Source organism: Trachemys scripta, chromosome 4 (genome assembly GCF_013100865.1).
Source record: "Trachemys scripta elegans isolate TJP31775 chromosome 4, CAS_Tse_1.0, whole genome shotgun sequence".
Classification (NCBI taxonomy): Eukaryota; Metazoa; Chordata; order Testudines; family Emydidae; genus Trachemys; species Trachemys scripta.
In genome coordinates this window covers 22,468,525-22,488,381 of record NC_048301.1, presented here as the reverse complement: position 1 = coordinate 22,488,381, position 19,857 = coordinate 22,468,525, and the positions used below count along the sequence as shown (strand labels likewise).

The 19,857-nt window shown below is 44.3% G+C and overlaps 1 protein-coding gene across 1 annotated transcript; it reads left to right on the top strand.

The window, feature by feature from the left end:
- Positions 1–5,278: 5,278 nt before the first annotated feature.
- Positions 5,279–18,316, top strand: LOC117876121 (cytoplasmic dynein 1 heavy chain 1-like). The gene is made up of 5 exons (XM_034767953.1): positions 5,279–5,639; positions 11,714–11,801; positions 12,377–13,592; positions 17,109–17,188; positions 17,993–18,316. Exons 1-3 carry the CDS (start codon positions 5,381–5,383, stop codon positions 12,537–12,539), a joined length of 510 nt encoding a protein of 169 aa, XP_034623844.1. The 5' UTR covers positions 5,279–5,380; the 3' UTR covers positions 12,540–13,592; positions 17,109–17,188; positions 17,993–18,316.
- Positions 18,317–19,857: the final 1,541 nt, after the last annotated feature.

Here is a 19,857-nt window from a genome sequence, read left to right as displayed (position 1 = left end):
TGTGAAATTTCTGTCTACCTCTTAAGTTCAGGGTAAGGAAGAACTTGGAGATCGAGTTTAGGCTACTTATAATTATGGCTGTGAGTTTGTCACAGAGGTCATGAAAGTCACGGGATTCTGTGACTTTCCAGGACCTCCGTGACTTCTGCAGCAGACAGTAGGGCTGGCCCAGAGACCACCTGAGGAGCTTAGGCAACCCCTGGGCCAGCCACACTGGCTGCTGCTGGGGCAGTCTCAGGGCTGGGGTGCAGGAGGGAGTGGGCGGCGCTTACCTTGGGAGATTCCCCGGAAGCGGCGACATGTCCCTCCCTCTCAGCTCCTATCTCCGCAGGCTACTTCCACCCCCTGAGCACCCAGTCCTGAATAGGGACCTCCTTTCAATCTCAGTGCAGGGCTCTCCTACCCATACATGCAGGAACCCATTTTTTGATATCCCCAGAGAGAAAAAAAGATGAATTTTGGGGAAGACATCACAGGTGGTGGGAACAACCTTTGATACTACTTCCTGTCCTGTATGGTCCCCCACAATGACCATACTGGGATATCTGGACTAATCAAGACTTATTAAGAATATTACCAAGTGATGATATTTCTAATGATGAAAGATATGTAGAATCAACCCCTCAATAAGAAGCAGATACAACAAAAAGTGCCTCTACAGAAGAATTGGACAATAAATGCTTGGAGGAGATGGCTCAAGAGCTATAATTGAACAATGGATGTCAAATTAGAACTAGTAAAATCAACATGTTACACAGACACTTCTTTTCAGCTAAACACATTGAAGGTTAATACAACAATCTGATCCGTGCAGGTGGACTGTTGTGCCTATGTAGAGACCCACTGTCTTTATGGGTAGGAGGAGCAGCAACCTGTGGGATCCAGTCAAGTGGAATACACCCAGGTAGAGCAGAGCTGGGGGTGGGGAGGGGAGCCCAGCTAGCCAGCCCACCAGTAAGGAAGAAAAGCCATTCTGTTGAAATGTGATGGCAAAACATGACCTGTGAGCCTGGGGCTGGAGAGGAAAAACCAGTGCAAGGAGGTGGACGTGGAGCATGAGATATATGGGGAGATGTGAAATGAGTCACATTTTAAGTATGTAAATAACACTCAGCAATGTTAATATGTAAATAGGGGCTAGGGACATAAATAACAGCATTAGAGCTGGTAAAAAAAAATCAAAAAATGTAATTTCAATAAACATTTTCATCACAATTGTGAATTTTGGCATTTTCATTTTATAATGAAAATTCCATCCTGGTTTTCAATCAGCAAAATATAAACTCTACAAAAACACCAAACCCCACCACCATGTATTCCTGGGCCTGAAGCTAGATGGTCTGTATCTGAATGTGGCCTTTTCCGGACAGGAATATTTGAGACGCTCAATTTTTTTTCTTTTAAATCTGAGCCAGAATTTTTTCCAAAATGATTGAGTAAGCTATTCTTTGGCACCAGTCCTGCTTAAAACATAGCAATATGACAAGACTGCAGCATAACAATGGCAGAGATGTTAAAACCCATTTAAAGTGTCAGAGTCCCAATTCTCCCACAACTAACGCAGATAAGTCAACTAGAGTTACTTGATCTTGTGCTTATTTTGAAAAGGCTCAACACATGGTACACAAAGACTAGACACATCTCAAATCTATCCTGAGAGCTTCCATAAAACTCAACACAACCATAACTCAGTCTTGATGCCTTTACTTGGGCTAGGTCTACACTACCGGGGGGAGGGAGGGGCGGTCAACCTAAGATACGCAACTTCAGCTACGTGAATAGCGTAGCTGAAGGTGCGTATTTTAGGTCGCCTTACCTGGCTGTGAGGACGGCAGCGAGTCGACCGCTGCCGCTCCGCCGTCGACTCCGCTTCCACCTCTTGACACAGTGGATTTCTGGAGTCGACGGCAGAGCGATCAGGGATCGATTTATCGCATCTTCACTAGACACGATAAGTCGATCCCCAATAGATCTATTGCTACCCGCCAATCCGGCGGGCAGTGAAGACGTGCCCTTGGACTACCTGCATGAGTAAGGTTTGTAGGGGAGAGCACACACAATGCATACCATGTCATTCTGCCACTAGAGGCAGGAAGGGGTTTGCTTGATTTTTCAGGCAGGGCTATTTCTTTATGAAGGGGAATTCACATCTAAATTTTTCAAAGCAACAAATAATTTGAAGTGGCTTTGAGACTAATTGAGTTGGGAGAACAAAATTAGATTTGGAGTGGTTTGGCAAAACTCTTATTTTAAGACCACAGAAAGAAACTAAGCTGTATTTTCCTTTGCATAGGAACAACATTGTTACACCAATAGTGCTTAGGACTACTTTCATTATGCTGAAGGAAAAGTACAAGAACTGTCAAACTTTGAAACAACATATTCTTTAGTGATGCAAAAAAAAATCCATATCCAAAAAATGATTCGTGCAGAGAGAGGAAAATTTGGCACAAGAGTATGTCTTAAATACAGAGATGGCACAAGAGAGAACAAGTAAAAGGTCGGGGTGAGAGAGGAACTGAGTATTGCAAAATTATCTGCTGAATCAGTAGGGAAGCATACAGATATTTTCAATCTACAACACGCAGTGCCATGGGCAGTAGCTGTTAAATGAACAACTCTTGTCTTGGCCATAGTTTGGATTCCACACTGCAACTACCAACCACAAAGAAAGCCTTAAAGAAGCACTATCAACTTAATCATATGTGCAAACAAACATTTACATAGCACACCTTTAATTATTACAAAGGAAAAAAAGTTTTAATTTACTTAGCACTATTTCTCCTCTGTACTCTCAGCATTTCCCTCAGCTGGAATAATGAAAATAATAATTTAAAGTGTTTTCACTGTCATTCATAGTCACTTTCACTTTCGGGTTCTTGTAGTGCCAATGTTTGGGTTTCAGACACTGTATAAGGATGTCATGTTTATAAAAACAGCTGCAGTAAAATGCTATTCTATATTTCACAATCACAAAGCAACACCTGTAGTTTCTTAATGCATGTTTATTAAACAAAGAGAAGAAGGAGATCAAGATCTCAATCTAGCCAGTTTCAACATACTATGTCGCTCTGATTTAGTTCTCTCCTCTCTGCAGTGTTTTTTGCAAATTAACTTAATGTAACTGCAAGATAGAATGTTAGTTGCAACTAACATTCTCTAATAAAAAAAATACAATAATTAAACTTTTCTGTTGCTAGTAGGTAGCTGATGTTCCGGTTAATACAGCATTTCACACATTTTTCAAAGCTGAACATCCTTTCAGAAAATGAGATGGTCCCTACAGCTCCACCATGTGGTGTTAAAGATTTACACATCTTCCATGTCCTTGCCCAGCTATTCACCATCCCCACTCCACTTTGGGAGATGCTTGTGTAGATCTTTGTAACATGAAACGTCCCCTCCTTTGTGTTTTGATAAGCAGTGAACTTAATCATTGTTACCAATGTTGACATCTGGGTTAGCAGCACCCATTATTATGAAGGGGGCAGGTCCAACCTCAAAACTATTCTTCTACAAACTCAGGCAAACATTGCTGTATCAGCTACACTCCCCTCACATTTTAAAGGTTTTCCTCACAACCACGGCAGCTAGAGACTTTCAGAAAATGAGATTCTGGAGAATAAGACTGTCAACACTAGAGACCTTATAGTAGCTGTAGTTGCGCTCCTGTAAGATCTCTCATGTAGCTGCTCTATGCCGACAGGAGAGGGCTCACCCATCAACATAATTAAACCATGTCCGTGGGAGAACCTCTCCGGCCAACATAGCATGCTCAGGAGGGTGTTTTTTCACACCCCCGAGCAACATAAGTTTTCCTGACATATGAGGTAGTGTAGACATGACCTAATTCAGAGGTCTGTTTGCAACCCTTCCCCTCTGCCTGTCCTTCACACCGCCTGGTGGGGGATATACCACACACTTTGAAAAACTGTCAGTCCATGTGCATGGGTTGTTTTTTTTTTAATTAAAATAAACCAGGGATATTTTTTTCTATAATATATGCTGTAGTTCAAACAAGAATTATTTTTTGGGAAGTTCTGTGGTCTGTGTTATACAGGAGATCAGACTAGACAATCAGAGTGGTCCTTTCTGGCCTTAGAATCTATGAATTGTTGAATAAAAGAGAATTAACCCTTAAGGGGCTGGACTCATTAAATTGTGCAAAGCCTATATCTAACAAAAGTGTTGTTTATTTAAATGGCCCAGTTAAAACACAATTAGGACTAATCTTTAGGAGTGTAAAGTACATGTGGGAGTGCTAAACTGCAGTGTGGGACCAGGGCATGGATCTTGCCATCTGATTGATTTCTATGTGCAGGCTCCTGTGTTGATGCAGATTACTGGAGTGGGGCCCAAGTCAGCCCACATCATGTCATTTAATTTGGTCATTAGCCTAGCTCTTTTCTAATCTACTGAGTATTCAGTAGATGTCAGATTTTTATATATTCATTTTATACATTTCATTTTTACTGTCCCCAATTTGGCTTTTTTTACATATGAATTTTTACAGAATTGTTTTCTCTTTGGAACAATTAGATAAGGGGCCATTCTGCTCTGTTACACCAGTTACATCAGCATAACTGAGAGTGGAATTTAGCCCAACCTGCCATATGCTGCAATAGGACCAGAAGGGGATGTACCTTTTTACCCACATGACACCCTGCTGAAGTCAATGGCATCCCATATGGTCACAAGGTTCGCCCACATGGACCTGATGGCAGGATAAGATTTTTTTTCCCCCACCTCTTGATTACCTGGCAACCGCAGGTTACAGCTGCTTGGTTAGTACTGTCCAGGGCCGAGTCCAACATTTCTGCCGCCCGGAGAAAAACAAAAACAAAAAAGCCGTGATCGCGATCGGCGGCAGCAATTGGAAAAAGAAAAGAAAAAAGCCGCGATGGGCAGCGGCAGGTCCTTCGCTCCCAGAATCGCCGCCGGTGCCGCCCCTCTCCCTTGGCCGCCGCAAGCACCTGCTTGTTAAACTGGTGCCTGGAGCCGGCCCTGGTACTGTCAAGAACAAATAAAAGTAAAATCCTTACAATGTACACGGTAAGAGTTCCCATTCAAAGCCGCAAGAACTGGCCGGGCTCCCCAGCCTTACAAAACTCCCATGGAAATCTATCAGTCCGGCGGCAAATTCTAGTCTCCCTCCCATTACTATGCCAAAGAATGGGAAAGATGTGCATGCTGGGATTTGTAGTCATTCTCTTCGGCTCTGTGGTGCGCATCCGGGCTGTGGGGACTACACTTCCCAGGCCGCCCCGCGGCGGGGGGGGAGGTGGTTACAAGGCGGTGCGGTGAGTGCGGCTGGCTCAGTAGTACTAGGTGGTGGCTCAGCCGCAGGTGCAGGTTCTGGGCTGTGTCTGGCTGTCTGGGGATGTCGGACGCGGGCGGCGGAGGTCCCGGCGAGGAGGGCGGCCTGGAGGTGCCCGGCTCCGCGGTGCCGAATGTGGCCGATGTCTCGGTGCTGCAGAAGCACCTGCGCAAGCTGGTGCCGCTGCTGCTGGAGGACGGCGGGGGGGTCCCGGCCGCGCTGGAGGCGGCGCTGGAGGAGAAGGGGGCCCTGGAGCAGATGCGCAAGTTCCTCTCCGACCCGCAGGTGCACACGGTGCTGGTGGAGCGATCCACGCTCAAGGGTGAGAGCCGGGCCGGGCGCCGAGCCGCTGCAGCGGGGAAGAGCCGGGAGGAGGGGGCGGGGTTGGGGGTCGCCTCCCTCCGCTGCAGATGGTAGCTGCCAAACTGGCGGCAGCTGCCGCTTTGTTCGCCGCGGGGACTGTTCCTCCCCAATCCCCCTGTGTCTCCACCCTGCCCCCCGGGGGAGATGCTGACCCCACAGGCACAGTGTGGTGTACCCAGTATCACCCTATCGCCACAGGAAGAGGGGAGGCAGCCCCATCAACAATTCCCGAACGGCTTTCCCCCGCACCCCCCAGGGGTGGAACTGGCTCCCCCTGTAACCTCCTCTATTGGAATAGAGAGAAGAAGGGATGCTACAACTCCCCCCCCCCTCCCCGCAACACCCTTGTCCATTCCCACAGGGAGGGAATGCACCATAACCTTGGTCCTGAGAGCTAACCCAAAAGCTATAGAGAGGGGTACTAACATGTCTGTGTGTGGGAAGAAAAAATTGCCAGAAATTGGAACGTCAGTTTTAAATTACCGAGATCAAGAAATCAACATTGGTCTTCGAAAAAAGACATGTGTGGACACTGCCTTATATGAACTGTGGCTGAAATCAAAGTCAAGATGATAAAACATTCCCATGAGCTATGTATTTATTGTTTTGTCAAGTTTCTATCTTGGCTTTGCAGCACTGAAGTGCTTGGAAGCCTTTACCTTGGACTCCTTCACAACAAACAGCATCTGACTTTATTGCTGTGTTGGCCCACATGTCCCCCCAAAGCTCTTTATAAAGTAATATGTAGATGCTGGCTCAAAGGTCTTATGTAGGTAAATACAACAGCCATTGTGCCTTCACATAGATTTCCCTGTTGGTATCTGACTTGAAAAGATAAGGGCGTGATGTTAGGATTTTTTCTTGGTCAATTTGAGAAGTATCAGAGGATCATTAGTTTCTGTATGGCTAGTTCACAGATGCAGGCAGAAGGGATCTCCCTAAAATTTCATCTGAAGGACTGAACCTGCCACAGTGCTGCAAAGTTCTGCAGTGCAGTATAAACAGTGGGTATGAGCCGGTGCTGTTGAAGGACTTGGATGTGTGACATTATCGCCTAGAGCAGTGGTTGTCAAACTTTTGTACTGGTGACCCCTTTCACATAGCAAACCTCTGAGTGTGACCCCCCCCCTTATAACTTAAAAACACTTTTTTATATATATATTTAACACCATTATAAATGCTGGAGGCAAAGCGGGGTTTAGGGTGGAGGCTGACAGCTTGCGACCCCCCCCCCCCATGTAATAACCTTGTGACCCCTTGAGGGGTCCCGACCCCCAATTTGAGAACCACTGTCCTAGAGGCAAGAACGCTTAGCAACTGAGCTATATTAACACCAGTGACATTCAGTTAAAATGGAATAAATGTTTCAAAACCTGGCTTGTGCACTTTTCTATGTTAGGTATTTACATTGTTAGGTATTTACATTGTTCCCCCTACCCTTGTATAACATCCAGTAACTTTTTTATGGGTGAATTGCTCATGGGGAGGAATATAAACTGCATTAGTTTCAGATATTGGTATGTCATAACAGATGATAAATCCTTGACAGTTAATTAGGTGGTCTGGTATGTCTATGATCAAAGCTTTTTTGCAATAGTTTGAGTGGAGCAGTTGGGTGAGAGTAGGAAGTCAAAGTCCTTAAACACACAAAAAAAAGCCAGTTGTACGCTAAATCCAGTTGCCCTATTTATGAGACACATAGAGTGTGTCTACACCAGAGGTGGGCAAACTACGGCCCTCGGGCCACATCCGTCCCACGGGACCCTCCTGCTCGGCCCCTGAGCTCCTGGCCCCGGGAGGCTAGCCCCCGGCCCCACAGCGTCAGCTCACTGCGCCGCTGGCGCAGTGCTGTCAGTGGCGGGGCTGCAAGCTCTTGCCGGGCAGCGCAGCTGCAGAGTCCCGGCCTGACCCGGTGCTCTGTGTTGTGCGGTGGTGTGGCTGGGTCCCGCCGGGCGGCACGGCTGCCTGTCCTGGTGCTCTGGGCGGCGCAGCTGTAGCGCCGCCAGCTACTGGTGCTCCAGGCAGTGCAGTAAGGGGGCAAGGAGCAGGGGGGGTTGGATAGAGGGCAGGGGAGTTCAAGGTGGTGGTGGTCAGGGGGCAGGGGTGTGGATAGGGGTCAGGGTGGTTAGAGGGCAGGGAACAGGGGGGGTTGAATGGGGGCAGGGGACCCAGGAATGGGGGGGTTGGATGGGGTGGCGGGGGGCAGACGGGCAGGGGTGGTCAGAGAGAAGGGATGGTTGGATGTGTCAGGGGTCCCGTGGGGGCAGTCAGGAATGAGAGGATGGGGTGGTGGAGGGGCAGTCAGGGGCGGAGGGTCTGGGGGCAGTCAGAGGACAGGGAGTGATGGATGGGGCAGGAGTCCCGGTGGGCTGTCAGGGCAAAAAGCGGGGGAGGGGGGGTCAGATAGGGGGTGGGGACTGGGCTACACCTGGCTGTTTGGGGAAGCACAACCTCCCCTTACTGGCCCTCCATACAATTTCGGAAACCCAATGTGGCCCTCAGGCCAAAATGTTTTCCTGCCCCTGGTCTACACTGTAATGCAACTGCAGCAGTCTCAGAGCTGTTCAGTGAGTTATTTTATTGCAGTGTAGATGTACCCCTAGTGCACTTGGTCCCCAGTCTACCCCAGCATGTTCAAATATTGCAGGCACAGACTATTTTTTCTGTACACATCATGTTACGTCTAAGAGAAAGTGCTCTGAGAGCAGTTTGCAAACATTTTGGTATTACTCATTCCTTTCTGTGTTGGATACTCTTCCTCACTCCTGACAGGATATATCTTTTTTGAGGACATTGCTCTATCTAAACTTCACCCAACAAATGTGCCTTGGGCCAAATGCCAAGAGGCTGATTCTGCAAACCCTGGTAAAACAAATTGCCATTTCACGTTACTTCTAGCAGTAGTAAGTTGATTGGATGTTAAATTCAGCATCACAGAATCTTGAATGGGCAAAATAGGTCACTTTAACTTCCTGGGTTTTATTTAACATGGTAAAAACAGCAAGTGATTCCAGCAGTTGTATAACTGTAAACCGTTCCAAAAAGTACTTATTACATTCTTGCTGTATGTAATTATTGGACCCCAGCCCTGGGAAACTCTTATCTCAGTTTCCCACTGTTGCTAATGTTCAGTTGAAGCAATTCTAGAAGTTCTACTTCACGCTAAGTGTAGACAGTATCAACTGGCCAGACCTTTTTAAGCACCATGGTGAAGACCTCCAAATCCAAACAACGTAGTGCTTAAAACGGTATGGTGGGCTGCCCAAGTAAGGGCGCGAACACCAGTTTACATGAACCGATGTTAATGTCAATGTGGGAATCTTTTTAAAAACAAACAAAAAAAAAACCACTTCCAGGTCCTCCATGACTAGCCTGGGGTGATTTTGTCAAGGCAGTTGTTAAGGTCACACCCCGAAATATGTGCGTGTTGCGCGCAATATGGTCCAATGTTATACTGGCAAACCCAAGGGCTAGGTTAGTTTACTTCAGACCAATGACTTTAGCATGTAAACATTAATTTTAGTAGTAGTCTCCTTTTAATAGCTTCTGACAACTAGCAAGTGCCTTTGACTTAAGAGTGACTTGCATTCTGTAAGTCCTAGTGGTACCTCTTTCACCAGAGACTATGAGCACACATGTGCAGTAAGGGAAACTTATGGAACTGTTTTGGAATAACTGACTCAAATGCACTATTGAGTGCTGGTCTTAAATGTGTTCATGTTTCCTATCTTGGTATGTCATTACATAAACCAGCAGCTGTCTTTTGATTTTGAGCCCTCAATCCACTCTCTACTCACACCTCTCCCTTTGCTACCCTTTACCTCACCACACTATCCAGTCCAGCCTCTTCCTGGATGCCCTAGGGAGATATTTGCATTACTTGCAATAAAATTTCTGATCTGGTTTGTAATAACTAGTGTGTGAAGCTTTGACTGCCATGTTCCCTTGTAGCCCCAACACCTGTCAAGAGACACAGCAGGATAAGGGACCTCTTCTTTGCCATCATTTAGTAGGAACTTTAGACCCCTGCTCCAAGCCATAGGATAACCACTAGAAGCTTCTGGCAAACTTGTTTGGCCGTGCTCCCCCCCCCCCGCCTCCATCCCCTACAAAAACAAATCTCAAACAGGTCTTCGGCAGGATTCGTGTTTCTTCACTAGCAGAAGAATCTCTGTAAGGAAGGGCAGAGGAGTCAAATGGCAAGCTGTTCTTCTGGAGCTTTTTTTTTTTTTATCGGAGCTTGATCCATCTGATCGTTCACTTCAGGCTTGCAACAAGTCACGTTGTGCATGTGGGTGTTTGAGTGCATACGTATTTTGTGATAGCGTTTGGGTTGTAAACACCAAAAGTGAATTTTTTTTTTTTTAGTTGGGATAGCATGTCTGTGAAATATATGGAGTGTCTGAATCAGGAATAGGTTTGATCTTTTGGGGTCTGCAAAAGACTGTTGCTCCCTCAGAGTATGTCTATACTGTAATTAGACACCTGCGCCTGGCCTGTGCCATCTGACTGTGGCTAAAGGGCTACTTGGACATTCGGGCTCCAGCCTGCGAGGTGGGAGGGTCCCAGAGCTCAGTCTGCCCAAGCCTGTCTGCACCGCAGTTAAACAGCCCCTCCACTCAGGCACAGGGGGCTTGAGTCATTTTTAATTGTAGTGTAGATATACCATCACCTCAGATGCTTTCTTTGTATAGAGGAACCAGACAAAGGTGCACCTCTATCTGGGGACAGCAGTTTTGCTAAAATTATATATATAATTTTAATTTATATATATATATAATGATTTAAAAAAATATTCTGAAAAAGTGGGCTGGAAATATAGTACTGTACTGATGAGCTCACTAAAGCTGTGCTTCCTGTCAGCATCACCTGGTGTAATAGACCTGACTTCTGGAAATATGCTGCTGGATTATCAGTGCTTTTACAGAACTAATACAGTAGGAAGGAGGTTAAATACCTTTAAGTGCAATGGGTAGAGTTCTAGTGCCCGTGCTTTGTTACAAAATTAAAATGTTTAGTGTTGACTTTTCTACCGTGACTTGAAAATGTAAAGCACCAAGTGCTGACTACTATCAACTGTCAGAACAAGAGCCAGACTTCAGATCCCGAAGATTCACCAGTTAATCTTATCAAACACAAATTGTATGCTGTTAAGTGGTTGGTTTCATCTGGATATCAAGGGCACCTATCACAATGGTCTATTACTAGTCCATGGGCTCTAGGTGCCACAGTAATACAAAATAAAACTCTGGTAGTTCATCTTTTGGAGGCATTGGGAGAACAGGAGAGTAATACGCCTGTTCTTTTTCTCACTTGGGCGTGTCTTCCTCAGATGGAGATAGCTTTGTGCTGCATTGCAGTGGTTTCACTGCAGAAGTGCCAGCATGCACAGCGATTACATCACCTTGTGACTCGCTAGCTAAGTTAGGGAAACAGTCATTTTTTCTTACACTTTGTACTTTTAATCGCCTCTTTTCCTTAATATAATTTGAAGTCTTTGAAAAATATCAAGGCAAGTTATGAAAAGGCATTAAACTGACAGTCTTCTGGCATGTTCTTGCAGGTCTTTAAGCATACAGAGATAACAAAACTGTGTATTTTTAAAAAGCCATAACTCAGGCTTTGTATTATGGGGAAACTGCAAATCTCTCTTGAAATCAGCATGTAAGGAGTTGGCTTGTAATTTGCTTTCACTACAGCAATTCATACAGCAGGCAGCCTAGAAAAATGGGGAGCAGTAGTGATCCTAACTAATCTCTTGTAATAAAGCCATAAAAACCTGTCTTGAGGAGTCATGCATTTCTGGGTTCTCAGTCATGGTTAGTACAAATGAAAAGATATTTTGGTATGTTCTGTCCAACTCTGCTGACAACAAATGAAATCATTCTGGGTATGATTTCAAACCTAGATGAGAGATGAGCACAAATGAGCTCCTGCATGAGTATGTGTGAGGTAGATGGGGCGGGGAGGGATGGGTTAATAGGCTTCTAAGTGCATGTTAGAGGTTTTTAATGTATCAAATTCTATTTACAGAGGATGTGGGTGATGAAGGAGAAGAGGAAAAAGAATTCATATTCTATAGCATTAATACTGACATTCATTATGGGCTAAAGTCAAACCGGTGAGTGCAGTCTTACTGAAATCTGATATGAATGTTTTAGGACTAGGAAAAGCTAGTCCTATAATCCTTAGGCCACACACACATAGTAATATGTAGTGCTTATATAGTGCTTTTGATGTTCAAATGCTCTACAAACATCTAGCTTCACAACTGTGCGCGCGCTCTCGCTCTCTCTCGCGCTCTCTCTCTCTCATATGCTTGCATATTTGTCTTTTGTCATTGTCTAATCGTAGCACGCATTTGTCTCTGTGAAGCAAAAAGATTTTAGAAGAAATCTTACACCAGAAAATGGTGTGCTTTCAATTATTATGATTATAGACTTGATTGCTTTTAGTTTTCTGTCAGTCTAAAATGGATGAATATAAAAACCTAATACATGCAGCTACTAGTAAGAGTATTAAAGCATTAGCACAAGTTTTGCTCCCATACTTTCAAAAGTGTACCCGGTAAAGCACATTAGCATGTAATGTCTGATATACACCACCTAATCTTCTGTTATACTAGAGCTACTGTAATTTACTGTATTCTGGAATTAAATGTCTTATGGTTAACTAACTTTTTTCTTTGCTCCACAGTTGGGCGTTCATTAAGCATACACCAGTGTGTGATGCTGACAAACCAGTGTGCTCCCAACTGCTTAACTCTCAACATGTGTGTGGCAAAGAAACTGTCAGATCAGTGAGTCTTGTAGAGTTTACTAAACGATGTGACTTTATGCAGGTCACTGCTGTTGCCTAGCAGAATCAAGGAGAATATACCTAAACCCCAGGATATGAAGGTAGCAGAAGTCCTTTATGATGCTGCGGATGCTAATGCTATTGAAGAAGTAAATCTTGCTAATGAGAACATTAAAGAAGTAGATGGCTTAGATGTTTCTTAAGAAGGTACAGAAGCCTGGGAGGCAGCAATGAAACAGTATGATGAAAGAATTGATAGGGTTGAAACAAGAATAACTGCTCGTCTACAAGACCAGCTTGGCACAGCAAAGAATGCTAATGAAATGTTCAGGATCTCTTCCAGATTCAATGCTTTGTCAGACCTTGCATTCGGGGTGCTATTTGTGAATATCAAACACAATTGATCCAGCGTGTAAAAGATGATATCGAGTCTCTTCATGACAAATTCAAGGTACAATACCCACAAAGTCAGGCTTGCAAAATGAGTCATGTTCGTGACTTGCCTCCCGTGTCTGGGTAAATAATCTGGGCCAAACAGATTGATCGACAGCTCACAGCCTACATGAAGCATGTTGAAGATGTGCTTGGCAAAAGTTGGGAGAACCATGTTGAAGGTCAGAAGCTGAAGCAAGATGGCGACAGCTTCCGTCTGAAGCTCAACACTCAAATATTTGATGATTGGGCAAGGAAGGTTCAGCAGCGCAACCTTGGTGTATGTGGCCGTATCTTCGCTATTGAAAGTACTCGTGTTTGAGGCTGAACTGGAAATGTCCTCAAACTAAAAGTCAGCTTTCTTCCAGAAATAATTAAGTCCCAGAAAGAAGTCCGCAACCTTAAATGGTTTGGATTTCGTGTTCCACTTGCAATTGTCAACAAAGCTCACCAAGCAAACTAGCTCTATCCTTTTGCTATTTCTCTGACTGAAAGTGTCCGTATGTATGAATGGACCTATGAGAAGGTGGAAGAGCCTAACACTATTTCTCTGCTGGTAGCTGGTCTAAAGAAGGAAGTGTAGGCTTTGATTGGAGAAGGTATTGCCCTGGTGTGGGAGTCATACAAACTTGACCCCTGTGTACAACACCTAGCAGAGATTGTCTTCAGCTTCCAAGAAAAGGTTTGTTCTACTGATTATGTTCTTTTTTCCAAGTGAGACTCTGCATATATCGGTGGCAGTTGAGTTTATCAGCAACAAAATAGTTTAGTTTTGGATTGTATACTATTCAGGACAACAGCTGTCTTCCTCTTGGAAAATAATCTAACTGTGTGGAATCTAAGCAATAGTTGCATAATGTCTGATAGTATTGAAGAAGTCACTGAACAGAGAAAAAATTGACAAGATGTATGTCCTCAGATTATTACCTGGTAATGTTGCAAATGTTCTCTTTTGGGGGGTGGTAGAGAAACCATATCTTATAAAAAATGCTAATTTAGTAAAGTAACTACTGAGGGACAGAGGTACTCTGACCACCACAGGTGGTAAGGAACTGAGAGGGCACAGGGCTGGCTGCACGTGCTACACTGTGGCATGAGTGCAGCACTCCAGAGAGCGCCATAGCTGGCCCTACGGGAACCGCTAAGGCAAAAGTTTCAGACAACGGCGCACATGGGTGCGCTCACACCTACAATGGAATTGACATGAGCAAGGACTCTAACAGTAAAAAATTAGCAGTTGTTTTTAAAGAATCATCCTTTAAAATACAAATATGTTCAGATAATGTATATGTATAGATATAACTTTAAAAAGTGTGAGAATCTTTAACATTAGCCATTCTATCAGATAATTTTCCTTTATCTTATCAGGGAAGTGAAATAATACTTCACATTTTTCAGAAGGGGAGGGACGAAAAAAGTAGAGAGATAGGTGGAAGGAGATTTATGTATATAAATTAAAAGCTAAAGCTAATGAAAAGATATTGAATGTCAGGACAAGTAAAATGATAGTTCAGCATTATACATATTAGAGAACTGCATACATTTTTTTAACTTAGAAACTGAATTGTCATAATATGCAATAATGTCCTTAGTGCAGCCTTATAAATTGTTATAAAAATGTACTAGTAGGTGCAAAATCTACTAATGCTAATTTTACTAATGGACATTGGCTCAGTGAAGTAAATGCTCCCTGTACCATTATTTGGGGAGGGGGAAACCAACTATATCGTCTTAGTGAGCAGCTCATTCCAGGGATCGTTCAAACAATTTTAAAAATACATTTTATTAATTAGAAATTTAAAGAACTTTGCTCTTAATATCAATCTATTACCTTGGAATGATTTTTAGGTGCAACAAACATTATAAACAGTGCAAATCAAAATGTTGTTAATGCTTCAAAATGAATTAATATGATAAAACAGTAAAATAAACTTACTGGTTCAGTAAGCGTGCTGTCCTTTTCTACAAATTGAACTACATAGTATGCCAACTAAATAAAAAAAGAGAGAGTGTATATTAATAGTTAAACCAAGATATTTCAATTTAAGTATATGCCACATAAAAATTTTGTTAACATTAAAAATTGAGAATATTTTCAAATTCAGGGAAAAACACCTTCAACTATTGTGTAGTAAAAATATTGGAATAATTTTTATTCCTGTATTTTTCAGACACACTTTAAACAGCAATGGTACATCCTACTTTCGAAGTATCAAATATAATATTTTCTGAGTTACAGTAGGTCTTTAACGAAGTTTTGATAATATTTTACTTGACTAATATCCCACAACTATTTTCACATTCTTTTCTCCTGGCTTATGAATGTACTTAGTCTCATAATTGTTCAAAAAATTAAGTTCCTTAATGTTGTTTCTTGAAAAAAGCCAAGACATCTTTATAATCTCAAACTTTATATTTTTTTTGCCTCACAAAAAGAAAGAACTTACCAGTAATTATCTTTACTGTAATTTCCTCTTCCCAGTAACTGAATGTGGTATGTTTCCACTTATCAGAAAAGACGGAGATAAAAATACTGAGTCTTTCCAGAATATACAAAGGAGCCAACACCTCTCCTATACAACCAATCATGATTCTTTCTACAAAAACATACAACCCTCCTCCCCTCATTTTTAGGGTTGTATCAAGATGCGGGAAATGAAAACTGATAGATGCCAATAAGTAATTCTCTCTTGTTGAAGGTCTCCTTTACCCCCATCCTGTAATGAACCAGAGTGCACAGATGTGGCAACTAGCGCCAACTTAGAATGAAGGCTTACCTCAAGTTGCTGCCTAAAAATGCTCTGTCCATATTGCCTCTTTCTCTGAGAAGAGATTGACTTTATAGTAATACCCAAATGTGATAAGTACTGACCAGGAAGCAGCTCTACAGATTTCTTGGACAGATGCCTCAGCCCTTTCTACTCAAGATACATTGTAGGCCTCTGCTCAAATGCCCTGTTGTTGCCTGTGCAGGGGTTATCTTGTCATCTTGTAAATTAGGCAAATATCATTCTAAAGCCAATGTCTAGTACTGAAGTGTTAAAGGCCCTTTTCCCTTTGTTAGGGCCCTTGACATACAGAAATAACTGCTTGTTAAACTCAGAAACTTTTAGTGTACTGCAAATACAAATTCTGCAAGTGTCCAAAGCATGAAGTTTGTGCTTTCACAAAGATCTTGGTTTGGCGGAAAAGCTTATTAATATGCATCTCTGAGTTAGGTTAGGAACAAACACACAGCCTCTAGAAAAACATTACATAAGGAGGATCAAAGAGATTAATTTACCATCCCTTTTTAGTAACTTTTCCAACTAAAAGGGTGCTTTCACCAAGAAGGAGGAAACAAGAGCTTGCAGCAGTCAAAACCCACAGGGATTTATCACCACCTGGAGAAACAAATGTAGAATATGTTGCATATGACCGTCTCATTTATCTCCATTCGTGATCCCAGGAAAACAGTCTGCTTAGTTCGTCCGCAGTGGTATACAGGGCCCCAGGGAGATAGGCGGCTGATATCCAGTTGTTAGTGAGACACCAATTCCAGAGCTTCATAGCTTCTGTGCAAAGCGAGTGAGATCAAGCTCCTCCCTGCCTGTTTATACAGAACATGCAGGCGATATTGTCTGTCATTATCCAAACATGTTAGTTCCAAATGAATGGGAGGAAGTGATGGCAGGTGTTGAGCATGGCTCAAAGTTCTAGGACATTTATGTGCAGGGAGGTTTCGGTGGAAGACCATAGCCCCTGTGCTGTATGGTGGGACATGTGTGCTCCACGTCCTGTGAGGGATGCATCGGTAGTCATTATAAGGGATGGAGCATCCTGGAGAAAAGGGACTCCTGAGCAGAGGTTGGAGGGAACTGTCCACCGTAGGAGGGAGTCTTTGAAGGGTATGGATAGAAGTTTGTTTAGAGCGTGTATGTTCAGTCTGTAAACCATGGTCAGCCAAGCTTGGAAGCACCTCATGTATAGGCGTGCATTCCTGACCATGAAAGTAGACGAGGCCATGTGACTTAAGAGTTGTAGGCAGTCCCGAGCAGTGACCTGAGGATTGTTGCGAAGTTTCGTGACCAGCAGTTTTATGGTGCTTGAAATGGTCGAGCGGGAGAGATGCTATTCCCTTCCGGGAATTGAGGTATGCTCCTATGAACTCCAGTTGTTGGGTAGGAGATAAGGTGGATTTGTTTTTGTTTGTTTGTAGGCCAAGGAACAGGAAGCAGGCGATGGTGAGCTGCGTGGATCGAAGACTTTCATCAAGGCTTTGAGGAGACAGTCGTCGAGGTAAAGAAATATTATAACCCCATGTTTCCTGAGGTAGGCAGTGACTACAGCTAGGAGTTCGGAAAAAACACGGGGGGCGGTGGATAGGCCAAAGGGCAACACCTGTACTGAAAGTGTGTCGAACTGTGGGCTGGACGTATAGTCACATGAAAGTAGGCATCCTGTAGGTTGAGGGCTGAAAACCAATCGCCTTGCTCCAGCGCTGGAATTATGATGGTGAGGGTAACCATTTTGAACTTTTTGCTTTTTGATTAATTTGAGCCACCTGAGGTCAAGGATCGATCACCATCCCCTGGTTTTCTTTTCTGTTAAAAAGTAATGGGAGTAGGAACCTTTTCTTCTGTGTTCGGGCACGACTTCCGTTGCTCCCAATTGAAGGAGATGTACTTCTTGGAGGAGCAGTTGCTCGTGAGGGGTCCCTGAAGAGAGACAGGGAGGGTGGATGGGTGGGAGGCAAGGATAGGAAAGGGATGGAATAGCCAATGGTGACGACCTCTATAGCCCACTTGTCGGTAATGTTCTGCCATTGATGGGAGAATGGGCGTAGGCAATGTTCCAAAATAGGGGCAGGTGCTGTAAGCGCTGACGTGGGAATGTTTGTTTTCTATACCCTCGACCCAGGCTTCAGATTTGCTTACTAGTCAAGGGGTGGAGACACTGCCAAGGAGTTGGGGCGGCAGCGATGGTACCTGGGTCTCTGGCGTTGCTGTTATTGCTCATGTGATCTATGAAATTGCTGGGTTTATGTGGGGTAGCGTGGACATTGATAAGGTTGGTATCTATATTGTCGCCTTCTGGTCATAGGGGTTTGAATTCCTAGAGACCGGAGAGTTGCCCTTGAGTCCTTCATGGAATGAAGTACATCATTCGTCGTGGAGGCAGAGGTTGTCGCCATCGAAGGGGAGACCCTCAATGGTACTCTGGACCTCCCGAAGAAAGGAAGAGGATGAGAGCCATGAACCTCGGCGCATCACAGAGGCAGTGGATCTTGCTGCAGTATTGGCCGCATCGAGGACAGCTTGCAGAGCAGTACGGGGAGATGATTTTTCCCTCAGAAACTATGGCTGTAAATTGTTTTTTCTTTTCTTCTGGAATGTCGTAAATAAAGTCGATGAATTCACTATAATTTTTGTGGTCTTATTTTGCTAGAACGGCTGTATAATTAACGATGCAAAATTGTAACATGGAAGATGCGTATACCTTACGTCTGAGCAGATCTAATCGCTTACTGTCCTTGTCGGATGGGGTGGAGCGGGGAAACTGGTGTTTGTTCTTTTGGTTGACTGCATCTACTACCAGAGAGTTTGGCACTGGATGAGTGAAAAGGAATTCAGAGCCCTTCGAAGGGATAAAGTACTTCCGATCTGCTCACTTACAGGTAGGTAAGCTTGCAGCTGGTGTTTGCCAGATGGCTTTGGCAGGTTCCATGAGGGCGGCGTTGATAGGTAATGCAATCCTGGAAGAAGTAGAGGTCTGCAGGATGTCAGTTAACTCATGTTGCTGTTCGGGAACTTCCTCCAGGTTAATTCTTAGCTCATTGGCAATTCTTTTAAAGAGGTCCTGAAATTTTGACCTCAGGGGAGGAGGAAGCAATGCTTCATCAGGCGTAACTACTGGGTTGGAGACAGACTGTGATTAATCCTGCAGTTGTGACGGGGCTGCCTGGTGTCTTGAGTCAGTGGCAAGTTCATCAGCAGTCGGTACCAAGCAGGTCTTGCGCCTGGCTGTGGTGGCACAACGAGTGTGGTCCTGAATATAAGGTGTCCATTGAGCCCAATATTGCCACTGTGGTGGGAAGGGCATGGGTGGTGCCATCCATGGATTTACACATCATGGGGCGGGATCCTGGGAGTAGGACGAGGTAGCTTTTTAATGACCCATCTTGATTGGGGTCTGTGAATGGGAGATCTGATAGGATGAGAAATCTCCCTGCAGCCCAGATTCTTCATCACTGGAAGAAAGCTGTCCAGACCTTGCCCGAGTGTCCAGAGAGAAGTAGGTGTTAAGTAGGGGTGACTGCAAGACAGGTGACACCAGCAGGTCCCTTGACTGTGAATTGTGGTGCCGCAGCACCTCTGTGAGGTGAGGGCTGCGTGAGGAATTTTCTGTGCAGAAGGGTTCCTCTGCACCGGTGTCCCGAGCCTTCTCACTGCCAGCCAGCTCAGAGGATGACGGTGCTGGGAGAGTGAGAACAGCCTGCGGTGGGTCAGGCAGGCTAATATGCGTTGGCACCACTTCCGTTGCAGTGCCGGAAGAGAGGCAGGCAACTGGTAGCCTGAAACCTCAGCACCAGAGCTTCGCGCTACCGCCGCAGCCGGGTTTCGTGCAGCGCCGGAGGAGCCCAGTGCGTCGAAAGTGCTCAGCTGGGGAAATAACAGGAGGGAGGTGTGACATTGTGCAGTCTATATGGTTTTATAAAAAACTTGATAATAAGTCAATATAATGTAACTGAGATAGTTTTAGAGAAAATACGGTAATAAGTGAATGTAAGTAACTGGGATATGCCTCATGCAAAAGGTCTCTTGTAAGGTATCATTCCAAAGCTTATAATCTACTGAATGTGATCATCTGANCATCGGGTGGCAGCTCCCAAGGGGGTTTCTGTGATCCAACCCGTCACAGGAGGTAGCAGATCTGTCCAGCAAACTCTTATCCCTCAAAGTACCCTT